The 16,087-nt window shown below is 32.6% G+C and overlaps 3 protein-coding genes and 2 long non-coding RNA genes across 7 annotated transcripts; 3 read left to right on the top strand and 2 right to left on the bottom strand.

Annotated features, from left to right (window-relative positions):
• Positions 1–169: 169 nt before the first annotated feature.
• On the bottom strand, positions 170–1,522 carry LOC123321789 (hydroxymethylglutaryl-CoA lyase, mitochondrial). The gene is made up of 4 exons (XM_044909560.1): positions 1,323–1,522; positions 1,122–1,264; positions 943–1,066; positions 170–842 (listed from the first exon to the last, which is right to left on the bottom strand). The coding sequence occupies exons 1-4, from the start codon at positions 1,395–1,397 to the stop codon at positions 204–206; spliced, it is 981 nt and encodes a 326-aa protein (XP_044765495.1). The 5' UTR covers positions 1,398–1,522; the 3' UTR covers positions 170–203.
• A 552-nt stretch (positions 1,523–2,074) lies between these two features.
• LOC123321773 (gamma-1-syntrophin) lies at positions 2,075–6,548 on the top strand. The gene is made up of 9 exons (XM_044909531.1): positions 2,075–2,551; positions 2,603–2,804; positions 2,859–3,018; positions 3,074–3,199; positions 3,282–3,613; positions 3,950–4,108; positions 4,164–4,388; positions 4,448–4,651; positions 4,702–6,548. Exons 2-9 carry the CDS (start codon positions 2,610–2,612, stop codon positions 4,807–4,809), a joined length of 1,509 nt encoding a protein of 502 aa, XP_044765466.1. The 5' UTR covers positions 2,075–2,551; positions 2,603–2,609; the 3' UTR covers positions 4,810–6,548.
• Positions 6,549–6,729: 181 nt separating this feature from the next.
• Positions 6,730–8,020, bottom strand: LOC123321799. 2 transcript variants are annotated; one of them, XM_044909577.1, is made up of 4 exons: positions 7,662–8,017; positions 7,345–7,532; positions 7,053–7,103; positions 6,730–6,994 (listed from the first exon to the last, which is right to left on the bottom strand). In XM_044909577.1, the coding sequence occupies exons 1-4, from the start codon at positions 7,846–7,848 to the stop codon at positions 6,911–6,913; spliced, it is 510 nt and encodes a 169-aa protein (XP_044765512.1). In that variant the 5' UTR covers positions 7,849–8,017; the 3' UTR covers positions 6,730–6,910. The 2 variants fall into 2 exon arrangements, with proteins under 2 accessions (XP_044765512.1, XP_044765513.1); XM_044909578.1 differs by lacking the exons at positions 6,730–6,994; positions 7,053–7,103 and adding an exon at positions 7,143–7,196 and having other exon boundaries at positions 7,662–8,020.
• Positions 8,021–8,036: 16 nt separating this feature from the next.
• Positions 8,037–8,751, top strand: LOC123321807. The gene is made up of 3 exons (XR_006538926.1): positions 8,037–8,345; positions 8,631–8,661; positions 8,739–8,751. It is a non-coding gene; the product is annotated as an uncharacterized LOC123321807 (long non-coding RNA).
• A 32-nt stretch (positions 8,752–8,783) lies between these two features.
• On the top strand, positions 8,784–14,173 carry LOC123321806. 2 transcript variants are annotated; one of them, XR_006538925.1, is made up of 7 exons: positions 8,784–8,798; positions 8,863–8,960; positions 9,228–9,314; positions 9,633–9,671; positions 9,735–9,801; positions 10,485–10,576; positions 14,127–14,173. It is a non-coding gene; the product is annotated as an uncharacterized LOC123321806 (long non-coding RNA). The 2 variants fall into 2 exon arrangements; XR_006538924.1 differs by lacking the exon at positions 14,127–14,173 and having other exon boundaries at positions 10,485–11,557.
• Positions 14,174–16,087: the final 1,914 nt, after the last annotated feature.

Here is a 16,087-nt window from a genome sequence, read left to right as displayed (position 1 = left end):
TTGTGTAAGTGTAATAAATTTCTGTTTTTATAGTCTTAAATGTGACACTCATCTCCACGCTTCTGTTTGATCTGAATATACATATATTGCGCGGCCTAACCATCTCTCTTAGCAATGGGAAATGTTAATTGCGATTCAATGAAATGGTGATTAATTAAATAACCTAAAGTTGATAAATTCTTTATTCAGAATTGATAGGTATGTCACGAAAAATATCTAGAATATAAAGCTGCATTCACTTTAGAAGCTGTTGGTCGGTTAATAGCAGTTGAAATGAAATTTCCAACCGCAATTAGTTTTTTCAAATCTACCCCAGTATTCACTTCCAAACCATGAAGCATATAAACCAAATCTTCTGTAGCCACGTTTCCGGTAGCCCCTTTTGCGTATGGACATCCACCTAAACCAGAAACCGAAGAATCAATCACAGATACACCTAACTCAAGGGCGGTACAAATATTCGTAAGGGCTTGCCCGTAAGTGTCGTGGCAATGAATAGCCAAATTTTTCGGTTCTGTAGTATTCAAAATATCCTGTATCATGTTGTAAATAGTTTTTTTTGTGCCAACTCCTATAGTGTCCCCCAAAGATATTTCGTAACAGCCTAGCTCGAGCAAGGCATTCACCGCTTTAGTTACAGCCAAAGGCTTTATGAAACCATCGTAAGGGCAACCCACCACACACGATATGTAACCCCTGATTTTCAAATTATGTTTTTTTGCCACATCAACAATTTTTTTTATCCGGTCTATACCCTCCTGTGCTGAACAGTTGGTATTTTTTCTTGAGAAGGACTCGGAAGCCGATGCAAATACTGCTATTTCCTTAACACCTGCCTTTAGCTGGAAAAGAATTTTTTATTGAACAAAAACCATTGATGAATATTTCAAGTTTATTTGAAATATTTATGTCCACGATTTCCACTGAATGCTTACAACTTACTGCTGATTCGAGTCCAACGACATTAGGTACTAAGACAGGGTAACTGATATTATCTTTTTTTAAAATTCCTGTGTATACTTTGGTATTATCCGCCATCTGTGGAATCCACTTCGGACTAACGAAGCTAGAAATCGTTTTAGTGAACTAACCAATAAAGTGGGAAATCTTGAAAGTCTCACCTAGTCACTTCAATGGCCCTTAATCCCGTTTCTGATAATTTGTTTATAAAATCGATTTTTACTTCTGTTGGTAAGTTAACTGGTTCATTCTGTAAACCATCTCTTGGACCGACTTCCACAATTTTCACAGCAGTTGGCATATCCTAAATAAATCCTTATTACTAATTACTATTTACAGAATAGAATTAGGGACTAAATTACCTTATTCCAAGTTCTCATCTCTTTCCCTTTTCCTAAAATTTTTAGAAAACTACACGGTAAAGATAAACGCACCATGGTTATTTAAAACTGTATTATACCTATAAAGATAATGTGGTGAACAATCAACATTAGGTACAAGTATGATCAGCTATATTATGCATTGACCTTGTGTTATCACTGGAGATGATCTTAGGCAGTTCAAATCAATCTGTATTCGGTTTTTATTTCACAACCTTTTCTATCTACCGCTATTCGTGAACTATGATTTTTTAATTAGAATGAAATATTTCGTAGAGAATCTTCGAAACGTTTAAACACATAATAATATAAGAAGAAATTAATTTTTCTCTCGAAGAATCTCTGAGAGTTGAGTCTAATTTTAAATATCCGCGTTTAGGATTCAGTTTTTCATACTCTCTTTTTGGTTCATAGCAATTCAACTTGCCATTGTTCTGTACTATCCATATTTATCGATTTCATATAAAATAATAAATATCAGATGAAACAGAAGTTGAAGAATCCATTATACCTACTAGATACATTTTTTCCTAATTTTATAATAATTCTTTTGGAATTATGTGATTTATTTGTGTTCATTTTGTTTACCAGCAAGTCCTCTTTTGAATCAAAAATGAAGTAGTTAATTGAATTATGCGTTTTATCGCGACTTTTAATTAATATTGATTCAATATATAAATCAGTTTTCTATCAAATATACATCCGCATTATTCCATTCATACTTACATTTATAGATCCTAGAGGGCGCTCCTTGTTTCATCTCGAAAGAGGGCAGTGTGTCACAGGTAGCAACGCACTGAACCGAGCCACTGAAGAGGCACTGCGCAGTTGCCGATGCAGTATACATAAGATACGTTTTCAAAATTCTGCTTTGGAAAAATCATGAAAGGGAGCAAGTTATTGAACAAAACTGAGTAAAAATATTTCAGTGAACACGGAACACGATGGGGAGATATGAGTGAGAGATTTCGCACTCTCGATATTGATCACCCTCTGGAGCTCTCTAATGCCCTAATCTATTGATATTTGTTGGGAAACAATGACCAAGATCATCGAACTGTCAAAACCAAGGGGAAAAAAAAGGATCTTATATTTTGCTCAAAAATTGGAGAGTAACAATGTCCTTTCCTTGGAGGAATCTGTTACTAGATAATATGAATTCTATTATCATGAACTGAAAATCTGTTTTTTGTAGTTTGAAGACGAAATACGTGAGTTGATCTGGTGATTTCAAAACTTTCAGTCTAATCTTAGGATTTTAGGTTCAAAATGAGGATCAATTCTACTAAAATGACTACACCTATAGAAGAAAAAGTGGACCAAAAACTAAAAGTGAGAACAGGAATGGTATCTGTCAGCGATGGTAAAAGTAGACCTATTCCAGTTAGACTGCATTTGTCCATGGAAGTTCTGAGGCTACAAAAAGAAGAACTTGTGCCTCCAGAGAAGCCTTTAACTTCAAAAGTAACTATTACCTTCTCCTTTCAGACATTTATTAATTTCCATATTTACTTCTAGGAGCGTATGGTACAAGTTCATAGACAGAAAATAGGCGGATTAGGTCTTAGTATCAAAGGAGGTGCTGAGCATAAACTTCCTATCTTAATTTCGAGAATATATAAAAATCAAGCAGCAGAACAGACTGGGGAATTATTTGTAGGGGATGCAATTATTAAAGGTAACTAATCTTTCCAACCATTAAACTTTCAATTTATATAGTCTCCATATTTTAGTTAATGGTGAATACATTACTGCTTGTCCTCATGATGACGCTGTGAATATATTGAGAAATGCTGGGGATTTAGTTGTTCTCACTGTCAAACATTATAAAGCTGCTACACCATTTTTACAGAAACAAGGTACATTTTCATTTTATGTATTTCTTTCTGAATGATATAATACAGCTTTTCGAATTACCTACTGCTTGAATCTGATTTTCAGAAGGAAAAGAGCAGCAAGACAGTAGTGAAGAAAAAGAGGTGTTAGAGAAAAGTCTTGAAGTTACAAACAGTTCAGAAAACAAACCTCTTTCGCTATATTCTGAATCAGAGCAGGAACCATTAACACGATGGATAGATGTTGTAACTTTGCCTCTCATGATGGCATATGTAACTAGATATATTTTTGGAACTGATAAATTAAGACCAAATTCATTTGAGGTTAGAGGTCTGAACGGAATTAGTACTGGAATTATTCACTGTGATGATACAGCAATACTATCCCAATGGCTCAAATATATCACTGACAATATAATTGGACTCACAAATTTACAAGTAAGAATATGTAAAATATCTGTGATTAGGATTGCATCACTTTATCAAGTAGATGATGAGCAGTTTTTTTTTTGGTATATTTTGTATGTATGTTTTTTGTATGTGTATGTAGTGAAGAATGAGAAGTTATAGTTCAAAGAGAGAGGAAAGGATTCATCTCTTCAGAAAATTGTTTTTTCCCATTATAAAACAGCTGGGTATAATGTTTGAATACTACATTCGTATGGTTTCAATTCTTTGAACCAAAATTATAGTATTATGAAAGGGCGTTAAGTATTCCATTGAAGCCAAGAGGAAGCAGTGTTTCATAAAACAATTCTAGGAATTTTTTTCCAGATGAAACTTTATAATAGGAACTTCATTGTATCAGACAAAATAGAATATATGGGATGGGTAAATGAAGGTGTACTTAACAATAATCAGCCTTGGCAGAATTATAAACCTAGATTTTTTGCTCTCAAAGGCACTGACTTGATGTTATTTGATACTCCACCAGTAAGTGCATAATTGTATAAAAGCCATTAAAAAATATAATCATCTTATATTTTAGTTGAGTACAGTGGATTGGGGAAAATGTACATTAATGTTCAAAGTATATCAAACTATGTTCAGAGTCATCAAAGATTCAGAAAATGTTGATGAAAGACAACATTGTTTCCTTGTACAAACGTCTGGACAAGACTCAAGATATTTCTCTGTAGAAACAAGACAAGAACTGCTAAGAATAGAAAATGCTTGGCACTGCTCTGTTGTTACAGCTGTTATGAAGTTGAGTGTATGTTGTTTCCAAATAATCTCTGCATATTTTGAATCTGAATTGAAAATTTCTTTCAGAATAAAACTTTCACAGTAAGCTGCAATGGAAAGACAGCTGGACTAACATTAGATTGGAATTTGGGATTTTCTCTTTATGAAGGTGACTCAAAAACTCCAGCTTGGCAATATAAATTTTCACAATTAAGAGGTTCATCAGATGACGGTAAATCAAAATTGAAATTGCATTTTCAAGACTGTGAAACCAGAGCTATTGAAACTAAGGTGAGTCTTACTACAGGAAAATTCGAATTGTCAAGGGAATTTTTTTGCAGGAATTAGAATGTTCTATACTTCAAAGTTTACTATTTTGCATGCATGCTTTTCTCACAGCTAAAGTTGCTTCAGTGGATCCTGGATTTTTGTGTTCAATGATACCGTAACCTCTACTGGAGTTTTATTAAGTATACAGAGCAAAATATAAAAATCCTCAATGATTTGGTGACATTTTATTGAAATTTGAAATATGAGGATATTTATCAGGAGTTGAATGATTGTGCAATTAGAGACAGAATATTGTAATTCTTCATTCGACGAGATTCATGAAAATTGAGCCTTTCCAAAAATTATTAAGGTATGTTCAGATTCTTTTTGCTCATATTTCCCAAGATTTTTCACTTGATGATATAAAATGAAACATATTTCAAGTCGAAAAAAATTAATCAGTGTTAATTGATTTGTAAAATAATTTTAAAAAAAGTCAAAATTTGACATGACTGATATAAGAATTGGAATATAAATCTATTAAGTTCGAATCTGCGATGATAATTTTTAATTTCTTAGAAACTGTACAGTCAATGTGTAGTATCAAATACCTGGAATAGAGTCGTCGTGCGTTACCGTTTTTCTTCAAAAGTCAACAATGCATGAATAAACCTTACCCTCTTTTATACTCATTGAATTACTTAGCTAGACATTAAATCCTAAACTTTTCTCTTCAAAGAATTTCACGTAATGTATGAATTAAGTAAAAAGCACAATATCTACCCTACACATGTAGATAAAAAGTAGTGACCATGTCTCAGTCAAATAATTTGAAAAACACACCATAGCTGGGTTATTATATATTAGTATAAATACCACAGCTCGTTTTTAAAATTGACCACATCTGGTCCTTACAAATCCGAGCCAAAGTACATGATCTATTTCTTCAGAAGATGAGAACAGATATTTCTCATCCTGTTTTTCAATACTACATTGGCTCGAATTGATATATATATATATGTGTCAAAGGCCCACTTGAAGAAGTTGAAGATTTTTATTGTAGGTACAGAATTTCTTATTATTATTATTATTATTTTTCGAATACTTTAGATCACTTCATTGTTCTTCATGCGAAAAACGAACGAACATAAAGAGATTTCTTGTTTGAATTTTGAAAGAAATGATATAAACTCAAATTTTTATTCCAATCACAATGAGAAATAGGAAGATGTGTAAAAGGGTAGCCTCTCAAGAAATATATATGTATGGGGTGTGAGGCAAATGATTTGATTTCACAGTTAGTTACAAATTGTTTGGAATAAACCATTCAATGATCACTGCCCTGACATAAGAAGAAACAGTGATCATTGAATGGTTTATTCCAAACAATTTGTAACTAAATGTGAAATCAAATCATTTGCCTCACACCCCATACATATATATTTCTTGGGAGGCTACCCTTTTACACATCTTCTCAATGTGATTGAAAAAAAATATTAGAGTTTATATCATTTCTTTCAAAATTCAAACAAAAAATCCCTTTTTTTTTTTTTCGCATGAAGAACAATGAAGTGATCCAAAGTATTCGAAAAATAACCTTCGCTGTTATAACCACTGTTAATACTATTCTTCAAATTTTAGTAGGACCAGTTGACTACTTACTTGTTACTTAGTTCATTGTTGAAGATTTAAAGGAAAATATTGAATTATAAGTTTCATATACATGTGTATATATTGAATTTCAGATATGAGTTTATCTGTGTATAAAATGTATTTGCAAATGGTTGTGAACCTATTTTGTTTTCATGATGCTAGTTCGTGTTCTATTTCAGACCAATATGCAGCATATCTTAGAAAAGTATAATTTATTATTATTGACAATACGATTAAATTTATCTGTTGGGATATTTCCCTTAAATTTATGGTTTTTTTTTGAACCTCACTCCTCATTGGAAAAACTGTCCCACTTTGAATATACCTAATAACCTACAAATCCATCAAATACTAGTATCACAACAATCAAGTTTAATTTCCTTTAAAGATTCCTCAGTTGCAACTTGTTGACAATCAGTTCAGGAAGAATGCCAATAAAATATACAAAAATTAAAAAACTGTATTCAAAAATACTGACAGTTCATTGAATCCAAAACAATGTTTGAAATATTGAGGACGGACATCATTATAATAATTATTCTTAAAAGTATAAAAATTCATCAAAAAATACATAACAGTACATAATATAAGATCAAATCTCTATAATCCTAATATTTTTCATAATAATTAAGGCCACAATAATTCGATATTTGGTGATTGCATTTCTTCAAATACCTGATATTGCGAATACACAACCAGCCAACAATAAATCTGAAAAAATGAAAAGGCAATAAGGATTGGCGATGCAAGATGAAATTTGACTACTCACATTATAGGCCATCCAGATCCAATCAATAAAGGCATAGAATGTTGCATCCAGCTGAAGAAGTCAGTTTCATATTAAGATTCCATAAAACCTCATGTTTTCAAGCGTTTAATGTAGAAACAGTAAAAGTTCTTGAATTATTTGGAACTGGGAATTTTGTTAATGATTCAATCATGTCAAATACGTTATTTGAAAATTAGGGTTGTAAAAGCAAGAAATTTTACTGTTAGTGTTCATATCGAAAGCTTGAACTAAAACTAAAATTTTCCTAAAGAGAGCATAATAAAATACTTACGTAAATATAGTATCCATAGATGAGCCAAATGCCGAAAAGTAATTGGAATAAGATAGCTATTCCGAATAATATCAACCATGGTAAGAACAATCCTCTAGTCATTCTTCTAAGTCCTACCACAAGAAGTGCAGCAGAAGATATTAATCCTAACAGATATACCAGCATCAGTACACCATAAAATATCATAGCTGTAAAGAGACTTATATTGAATACTGTAGTTAACTGATAAACTTTCTGTCAAATGGAGATTATGCTTCCCTAGAGAGATGTTAATACATATACCGATAAAAGTTGTGACTACAAAATTGGATACTCACAGCTTCTAACATCTGTTTCGAATAATGGATTGTACAGCTGAGTAGAATCACCTCCAGCCATATCGAAACTAATAAAAGTCATAAGGACCACGGACATGGCCCCTGTATAGAAAGCAATAGCTTTGCATCCTGTCTTCAAACTATCCGTCCATATACATGGAGACCAACAAGAAGTCAATATTGCCATTTCAAGGGTTTGAAATTGGAGAAGTTATTTTGAACTTATTGAAACTAACCGATTATCGTTTCATTTTGTTGATAAACATTGACACACCCTCACGTCTCTCTTAAAAGAAATTGATCCAATTATTAACACTATTAACAGCGAAACTGACAGTGACTAATTAATTATTAAATATGACGTTATTCACATTAGGAACTTAAGTTCTTATAAAGATGTCTTTAAAATCAATGAACTGAGTATTAGCTTCGTACATTCATTCATAGGTGGCCGTCAGATGGCGGCAACTGTATTACTGATTGCCTGCCTCGACTGAATAATTAAGCCTTTCGCCATTTTGTCCCCCTTTAGAGTTTCATTCCTTTGAAGAACGGTTTTTCAAGTGATTATCTTCCTTTTTACAAGCTTTTCGTACCGGAAAAATTCGTGACTTTTGAAATTTTTCGCGTTTTCCGTGTCGCATAATACTCAACAGTTATTCCGACTCATCGTTTATAAAGAAGGTGAAAATATAGAATTATTGGGATCACAAAGTTGGGCCGGTGGAAGAGGCCACTTCGATGGGGTTATTTTGTTATTGCTTATTTGCATTGGCAAAGTAAGTCCATCGATGAAATCATAGATAAATTACTACGGATCTTAGATCGAATTTATCTATTGATTGCGACTTTGTGGTCCCCCTTATAGGGGGGTTTTTTCCCCCTATAGGGTATTACCCATGCATGTTTCTCTGACATATTAAGCCTACATTACAGTAATAACCATAAATTATAATATTATAATTCTAGAACAATTAAGCTGCCATTACACAATGCAGATGTGAGTTGTTTATCATAAGATATGAACACCTGCAAAAAGTAGTGCGCAATTAGACTATTGAATTAATTCTTTTGTAGTTTCAACGGAAGGACGTGAAAACTGAAGTTGAACGGAAGAAAAATCAAGATTGTTTTCAAGTGAGTGTGAATAAATTCATTTGTGAGGTTCAATTGAATAATTAACTCTTTTCTTTTTTTGCAGTTTCAACATGAAGTCGTGAAGAAATGTAAAATAGTGGAAACTGTTGTTCATCACATCCGGTATGGATTGCAACGAAAACAGATTTGAGTTTCTTCAATGTAAGTAAATTCATATGTAACGTGTAAAAATATTTCGAGATTCCAAAAATTTGATGGTTATGTTTGAACATATGCTGTAGAGAATTCAGTACGTACATAAAATATGGTAATGAAATAAGTAATGAGCCAGGTCAGTGAAAAAAATCTTTACTCTCCAGTGATCTGATTTCACTTACAAACTCTGAAACACGTGAAGGAATTTTCAAAATTGATGTATTCATATGAAAACAAAAGAACTAAAAACTCATTGAATTGCTTTGATTGTAGAAGACTGACAAGAAAGAAAATGAAGATGATCAGGATCGATGAGTGATTCAGGTGAAGAATTCGAAGATGTAGGAAAATTCAATAGCGGTGAGTTGAAGGTTTGCATGAGAGCTGCAAGTTTCTTATGATATTAATATCTTAAATAAATGTTGATTCATGTCATTCTCTGTTGTAAATTGGGTAATATTTTTCAAATACTTTACAAAGTCAGATGTCATTCTCTTTCGTTCATTCGGTAATATTTACAATGAATATTTACAATGTCAGATGATTGAAGAAAAAGCATTAATGAGTAGGATTTATATTGGAATTGCTCTTTGATTCAACCAAAGATTCATATTTCTTAGCAATGTATTTATATGAAAATAGGAGAACTACAAACTCATTGAGTTGTTTTCATTGTAGGAAACTGGTGAGAAGAAAATGCAGATGATAATCAGAAGGGTAAGAATACATAATCAATGAATGTTAGGTGAAGAATTTGAATTTGAAATTTGTTATGAATAGGTGACCACCAGGAAGGTGAAGATGTAGAAAGAGTCCATAGCGGTGAGTTGAAAGTTTACGTAAACTGGTGAGTTTCTTATGAAATTAATATTTTAAATGAATGTTGATTTGTCATTCTTCGGTAATATTTTTCAAATACTTCACAATGTGGTATGAAGAAAAAGCATTAATGAGTGAATGAGTCATTGGCCAATATTCTAAATTCTCGAATTACTCTCGGCATCATCCAAAGATTTTTACTTCATAGAGTAAAAAATCTTTGGTCCAGAGACCATAGCATACTATGGTCTCTGGTTATACTGTCATTTCTGTTTCTGTTGTGTTGATTTGTTTGCTCTAACTTATTTCTTGTGTTAAAACTAGTGCTGTGTGAGTACATATTTTGATGTTAGGAATAAGGCCTTGTTTATGCTTGCCGGTAACTCATTCCCTAATCTCTTAAACACCTGTTTACACCAACTTATTCAATATTGATTTCTATTGATAAAACTAGTGCAGTGCAAGTATATATTTTTTGATGTCTACTATAATCATTCCAAAAAATATGTCAGTAATGGAATTCACTGTAATAGAAAATTTAATTTGTGGATATTAAGTGCACATTATAAAAACTGAGCAATAATTTCTAGATATGCTAATTATTCAAATTTTATGTAGAAATTGGAGGACCAAATAGGCCTTAACGTTAAGTCTGTTGCAGAACGGGAATTATTGAAAAGAAAAACAACAATTTCATTTTTTTTTTTGCAGTAAGTTGGATAATATAGACTGAATCAAGTTGGATGAATGGATTGAAGATAGGCTACAATGAAATTTAATGTCCACCCTCTGGCATCATCTGGGTAAGAATACTGTTTCAAGCATAAGACAAATCTCTCTTATGAGAACTGCAGGAACTCAACATTGCATCTTCGAATCCTTCAATCTTCATCATTAAAGGTTCATTAGGCAATCCAATCACCTGTCAAAATATTTCAATATGGCGGTTGGTTGGCAAACAACGTTTTCCTTTCCTAATTTGGAACTTTCGGAAGCTTTTTCTGAATATTTGACATTGATTGGTGTTAAATATCGTTTAGTTTTTTTGATATATATAGTGAATAGTGAGAACTAAGTTTTATTCCGAAAGAAAAATGCCTGTAACAAGTATTATGGTTAATTGTGGAAGTCGTGCAGATCGGTACCATAAGGATTTTTTCGTATACCTACTGTGACAAAATCTGTGCATTACCTACATATTAACGAAGAAGTGATATGATATGTGGTTAGCAGCTCAAGAGAGAAGATCATTTCATAACGGGTAGGTACCTAAGAAGAATATCTATGTGTCTGTATTCATATACCTATAAGTGAAACTGAATATACAGTGATTTATTTCGAATACGATTTTATAAAAGTATAACTTACTAAAAATATGTAAAATTTTCTATTCATTTTTTAGTTTAACGAAGGAAGTGATCTGGGTGATACAGAGCAAGCACAGCAAAGCAGATTGAGAGGCTGTGCTAAACAAACAGACTTGACAATGACCATGTTGAGTACACAAGTTGAGCAGCTCAAATTTGCCAGCAGAAAAATAGAAGACTTAGAAAAGAAAGTTGAAAACACTCCTCGGTGACTAATGGACAATATCAATAATGTATTTTTGTGGAAGTATTATTGTGGGTTTGATCATAAATTCATTAAAGCAGCTATTTTTCCAGAAATAGAACCTCACATTTCATCAACATCAACAACAGTACTGAGTCCTATCAATAAAATGTTACTCACATTAGTAAAATTGATGTATGTTTGAATAATAAAAATATTTGAGAGAAACTCAATTGTGTTGATCTGCATTTATTTACTATACTAAAAACATATACATAGATATATAAATTTTATTGTACTTCAGTAATTAATGAATACAGTGCGTGCAAGTTTGCATGATTTATTTCCATTAATCAAATCGAACGATACCAAAATGGTAACATTCAATGAAGAAATTATAGAGAGAAATATTTTGATTATTCGACAGAAGGTCCTACATAATGAAAAGGATCAAACAGCGAAGAGCATTAGGTGAAAAAACACCAATGATGTTTTGCTCTGATCTCATGAAACCGATAAAATTATTGAATTTCAATTCATGCAAGACAAAAAAACCTTTTCTAAATTATATATTGAATGAATAAGAACGTGACCTTAGTGTATATACATTATCTATAATAACCATTAAGAAATTTAAGTGAAACACAAATCTCTGTTTGCCAACCAGGCGCCAAAGTCACATGGTCTGGATTCCCTAATTTACATGAGGCTATTTTATCGCCTGTTTCTGAATCATGCAGGATAAATACATAAGATTCTCGCTTTTACTAAATCTAACACTATCGTATTCCTTTTCTTCAATTATGGATAAATTGTCTCGGGATTGGAATAAGTTTAAATGAGAGTTTCGCAATTTTATTATTTCACTCCCAAGACAATTTATCCATATTATTGTATAAATAAATTAAATAAAATAAATAAGCTTCTTTATTTCTAAGAGTTACATGAAACTGCAAGAAATTGTGTCAAAAAGAAAAACATAGATCTTTAATTTAATTTGAATTCTTGTATTGTATAGGGTTCTAAGTCGATAAAGTACTTCCTGAGCTCTCGTTTGAAGGTTTTGTGTGATCTTAGTCTTTGTAGCCTGTAGATTATTGAAAAACTTGATGCATCTATAGTGTGTTCCCTTTTCTGAGAGTGTAAGTCTATGAATTGGGTACATGATGTCGTTGGTTCTCGTTGGATAGCTATGGCTTTTTTCGGTTTGGAATTCGCTGGTATTTTGTGAGACAAATATCAAGCACTCATAGATGTATAAACCGTATATGGTGAGGATTTTGTGTTTCTTGAAGACTCCCCTATAACTTTCTTTAGCTTTCATTTTTGTAATGGATCTTATTGCTCGCTTTTGAATCACAAAAATATGCTGGATATCTGAGCTGGACCCCCAAAATACGATACCATATTTTGCTATGGCTTCAAAGCAGGCATAGTAAAAGGTCTTTGTTGTTGCCTCATTCATGTGAGTGGATATACTTCTTAGAGCATATGTTGTTGAGTTTAATTTTCCTGACACATACAAGTGTTCCCCCCAATCTAGGAACTTGTCCAGGTAAACTCCAAGGAATTTTGATGATCTTTCTAGCTTTTGTATGCCGTATCCTAGGGTAATCTGTTCTGGTATTTCCGCCTTTATTTGTTTTGTCCTGAAAAGAATAGCTGTTGTCTTTTCCTTGTTTAGGATGAGTTGATTTGTGTTGAACCATTTTTCAATCTTGATGAGATGTTGGCTTGCCTTGTTCTTTTCCCAGGATAAGATGTCATCGGCATATTGAGTTAGGAGGGATTCTATATTCTCTTCTGTGTTGATTATTTGTAAGTTTATTGGGATTCCCTTCGTATTTCAGTTCTTCCATTTCTGTAATATCTTCCGTGTTGATTATCTGTAAGTTATTGGGATCGAATTCCAGTTCCTTCATTTCACGTTGTTCTGTTAGATAGTTCTCCAAGTCATTTACATAAGTTATGAACAAGAAAGGGCCCAATATACCTCCTGCTCTATACCTAGTTGTTTCCTTCAGATAAGTTTCCAGCCATTTATATGCTTGACCTCTTATTCCGTACATCCAGAGTTTGTATTCCAAAAGATCTGAAGCTAGTTCTTCCAGTGCTGCTAGTGGTTATTCAGTAGTTATTCATTGAAAAAACGAGAAAGAAATTCAAAAAACTTCTGACAATTATGACTACAATGACAATCGTATAAAGAAGCCATTAGAACATTTATTAGTAGACGTCTTTAAAATCAATGAACTGGTATTAGCTTCGTACATTCATTCATAGGTGGCCGCACTGCCGCAACTGTATTACCGATTGCCTGCCTCGACTGAATAATTAATCCTTTCGCCATTTTGGCCCCCTTTCGGGTTTCATTCCTTTGAAGAACGATTTTTCAAGTGATTATCTTCCTTTTTACAAGCTTTTCGTACCGGAAAAATTCGTGACTTTTGAAATTTTTCGCGTTTTCCGTGTCGCATAATACTCAACAGTTATTCCGACTCATCGTTTATAAAGAAGGTGAAAGTATAGAATTATTGGGATCACAAAGTTGGGCCGGTGGAAGAGGCCACTTCGATGGGGTTATTTTGTTATTGCTTATTTGCATTGGCAAAGTAAGTCCATCGATGAAATCATAGATAAATTACTACGGATCTTTGATCGAATTTATCTATTGATTGCGACTTTGTGGTCCCCCTTATAGGGGGGTTTTTTCCCCCTATAGGGTATTACCCATGCATGTTTCTGTGACATATTAAGCCTACATTACAGTAATAACCATAAATTATAATATTATAATTCTAGAACAATTAAGCTGCCATTACACAATGCAGATGTGAGTTGTTTATCATAAGATATGAACACCTGCAAAAAGTAGTGCGCAATTATGACTATTGAATTAATTCTTTTGTAGTTTCAACGGAAGGAAAGTACGTGAAAACTGAAGTTGAACGGAAGAAAAATCAAGATTGTTTTCAAGTGAGTGTGAATAAATTCATTTGTGAGGTTCAATTGAATAATTAACTCTTTTCTTTTTTTGCAGTTTCAACATGAAGTCGTGAAGAAATGTAAAGTAGTGGAAACTGTTGTTCATCACATCCGGTATGGATTGCACCGAAAACAGATTTGAGTTTCTTCAATGTAAGTAAATTCATATGTAACGTGTAAAAATATTTCGAGATTCCAAAAATTTGATGGTTATGTTTGAACTTATGACAAATATGCTGTAGAGAATTCAGTACGTACATGAAAAATATGGTAATGAAATAAGTAATAAGCCAGGTCAGTGAAAAAAATCTTTACTCTCCAATGTTTTGATCTGATTTCACTTACAATCTACAAAATTCATATTTCTTCGCAATCATGTATGGGCAAGTGTGACAATATGATAAAATACACTCTGAAACACGTGAAGGAATATTCAAAATTGATGTATTGATATGAAAACAAAAAAACTAAAAACTCATTGAATTGTTTTGATTGTAGAAGACTGACAAGAAAGAAAATGAAGATGATGACGATCAGGATCGATGAGTGATTCAGATGAGGAATTCGAAGATGTAGGAAAAGTCAATAGCGGTGAGTTGAAGGTTTGCATGAGAGCTGCAAGTTTCTTATGATATTAATATCTTAAATAAATGCTGATTCATGTCATTCTCTGTCGTTCATTCGGTAATATTTTTCAAATACCAATGTCAGATGTCATTCTCTTTCGTTCATTCGGTAATATTTACAATGTCAGATGATGAAAAAGCATGAATGAGTAGGATTTATATTGGAATTGCTCTTTGCTTCAACCAAAGATTCATATTTCTTAGCAATGTATTTATATGAAAATAGGAGAACTACAAACTCATTGAGTTGTTTTCATTGTAGGAAACTGGCAAGAAGAAAATGCAGATGATGATAATCAGAAGGGTAAGAAAAACATAATCAATGAATGTTAGGTGAAGAATTTGAAATTTGTTATGAATAGGTGACCACCAGGAAGGTGAAGATGTAGAAAGAGTCCATAGCGGTGAGTTGAAAGTTTGCTTAAACTGGTGAGTTTCTTATGAAATTAATATTTTAAATGAATGTTGATTTGTCATTCTTCGGTAATATTTTTCAAATACTTCACAATGTGGTATGAAGAAAAAGCATTAATGAGTGAATGAGTCATTGGCCAATATTCTAAATTCTCGAATTACTCTCGGCATCATCCAAAGATTTTTACTTCATAGAGTAAAAAATCTTTGCTCCAGAGACCATAGCATACTATGGTCTCTGGTTATACTGTCATTTCTGTTTCTGTTGTGTTGATTTGTTTGCTCTAACTTATTTCTTGTGTTAAAACTAGTGCTGTGTGAGTACATATTTTGATGTTTAGGAATAAGGCCTTGTTTATGCTTGCCGGTAACTCATTCCCTAATCTCTTAAACACCTGTTTACACCAACTTATTCAATATTGATTTCTATTGATAAAACTAGTGCAGTGCAAGTATATATTTTTTGATGTCTACTATAATCATTCCAAAAGGAATTCCAATGGAATTCACTGTAATAAAAAATTTAATTTGTGGATATTAAGTGCACATTATAAAAACTGAGCAATAATTTCTAGATATGCTAACTATTCAAATTTTATGTTCTGTAAACCAGTGCAGCTCTAGAAATTGGAGGACCAAATAGGCCTTAACGTTAAGTCTGTTGCAGAATGGGAATTATTGAAAAGAAAAACAATTTCATTTTTTTTTTGCAGTAAGTTGGATAATATAGACTGAATC

This window comes from Coccinella septempunctata, chromosome X (genome assembly GCF_907165205.1).
Source record: "Coccinella septempunctata chromosome X, icCocSept1.1, whole genome shotgun sequence".
In the NCBI taxonomy this organism is placed as follows: Eukaryota; Metazoa; Arthropoda; class Insecta; order Coleoptera; family Coccinellidae; genus Coccinella; species Coccinella septempunctata.
The sequence above is the reverse complement of the archived record's forward strand: the minus strand, read 5'-3'. Positions and strand labels throughout refer to the sequence as shown.

Excerpts from the sequence above, each read along its gene's own strand:
- LOC123321799 (XM_044909577.1), bottom strand. The coding sequence starts at position 7,848 with ATGGCAATATTGACTTCTTGTTGGTCTCCATGTATATGGACGGATAGT. Across the intron at positions 7,533-7,661 it reads CGAAACAGATGTTAGAAGCT|CTATGATATTTTATGGTGTA; the intron begins GTGAGTATCCAA and ends GTCTCTTTACAG. Across the intron at positions 7,104-7,344 it reads TCTATGGATACTATATTTAC|CTGGATGCAACATTCTATGC; the intron begins GTAAGTATTTTA and ends TGACTTCTTCAG.
- LOC123321773 (XM_044909531.1), top strand. The coding sequence starts at position 2,610 with ATGAGGATCAATTCTACTAAAATGACTACACCTATAGAAGAAAAAGTG. Across the intron at positions 4,389-4,447 it reads CAGCTGTTATGAAGTTGAGT|AATAAAACTTTCACAGTAAG; the intron begins GTATGTTGTTTC and ends AATTTCTTTCAG. Across the intron at positions 4,652-4,701 it reads CCAGAGCTATTGAAACTAAG|GAATTAGAATGTTCTATACT; the intron begins GTGAGTCTTACT and ends ATTTTTTTGCAG.
- LOC123321789 (XM_044909560.1), bottom strand. The coding sequence starts at position 1,397 with ATGGTGCGTTTATCTTTACCGTGTAGTTTTCTAAAAATTTTAGGAAAA. Across the intron at positions 1,265-1,322 it reads AGATGAGAACTTGGAATAAG|GATATGCCAACTGCTGTGAA; the intron begins GTAATTTAGTCC and ends GGATTTATTTAG. Across the intron at positions 1,067-1,121 it reads AGGGCCATTGAAGTGACTAG|CTTCGTTAGTCCGAAGTGGA; the intron begins GTGAGACTTTCA and ends AACGATTTCTAG.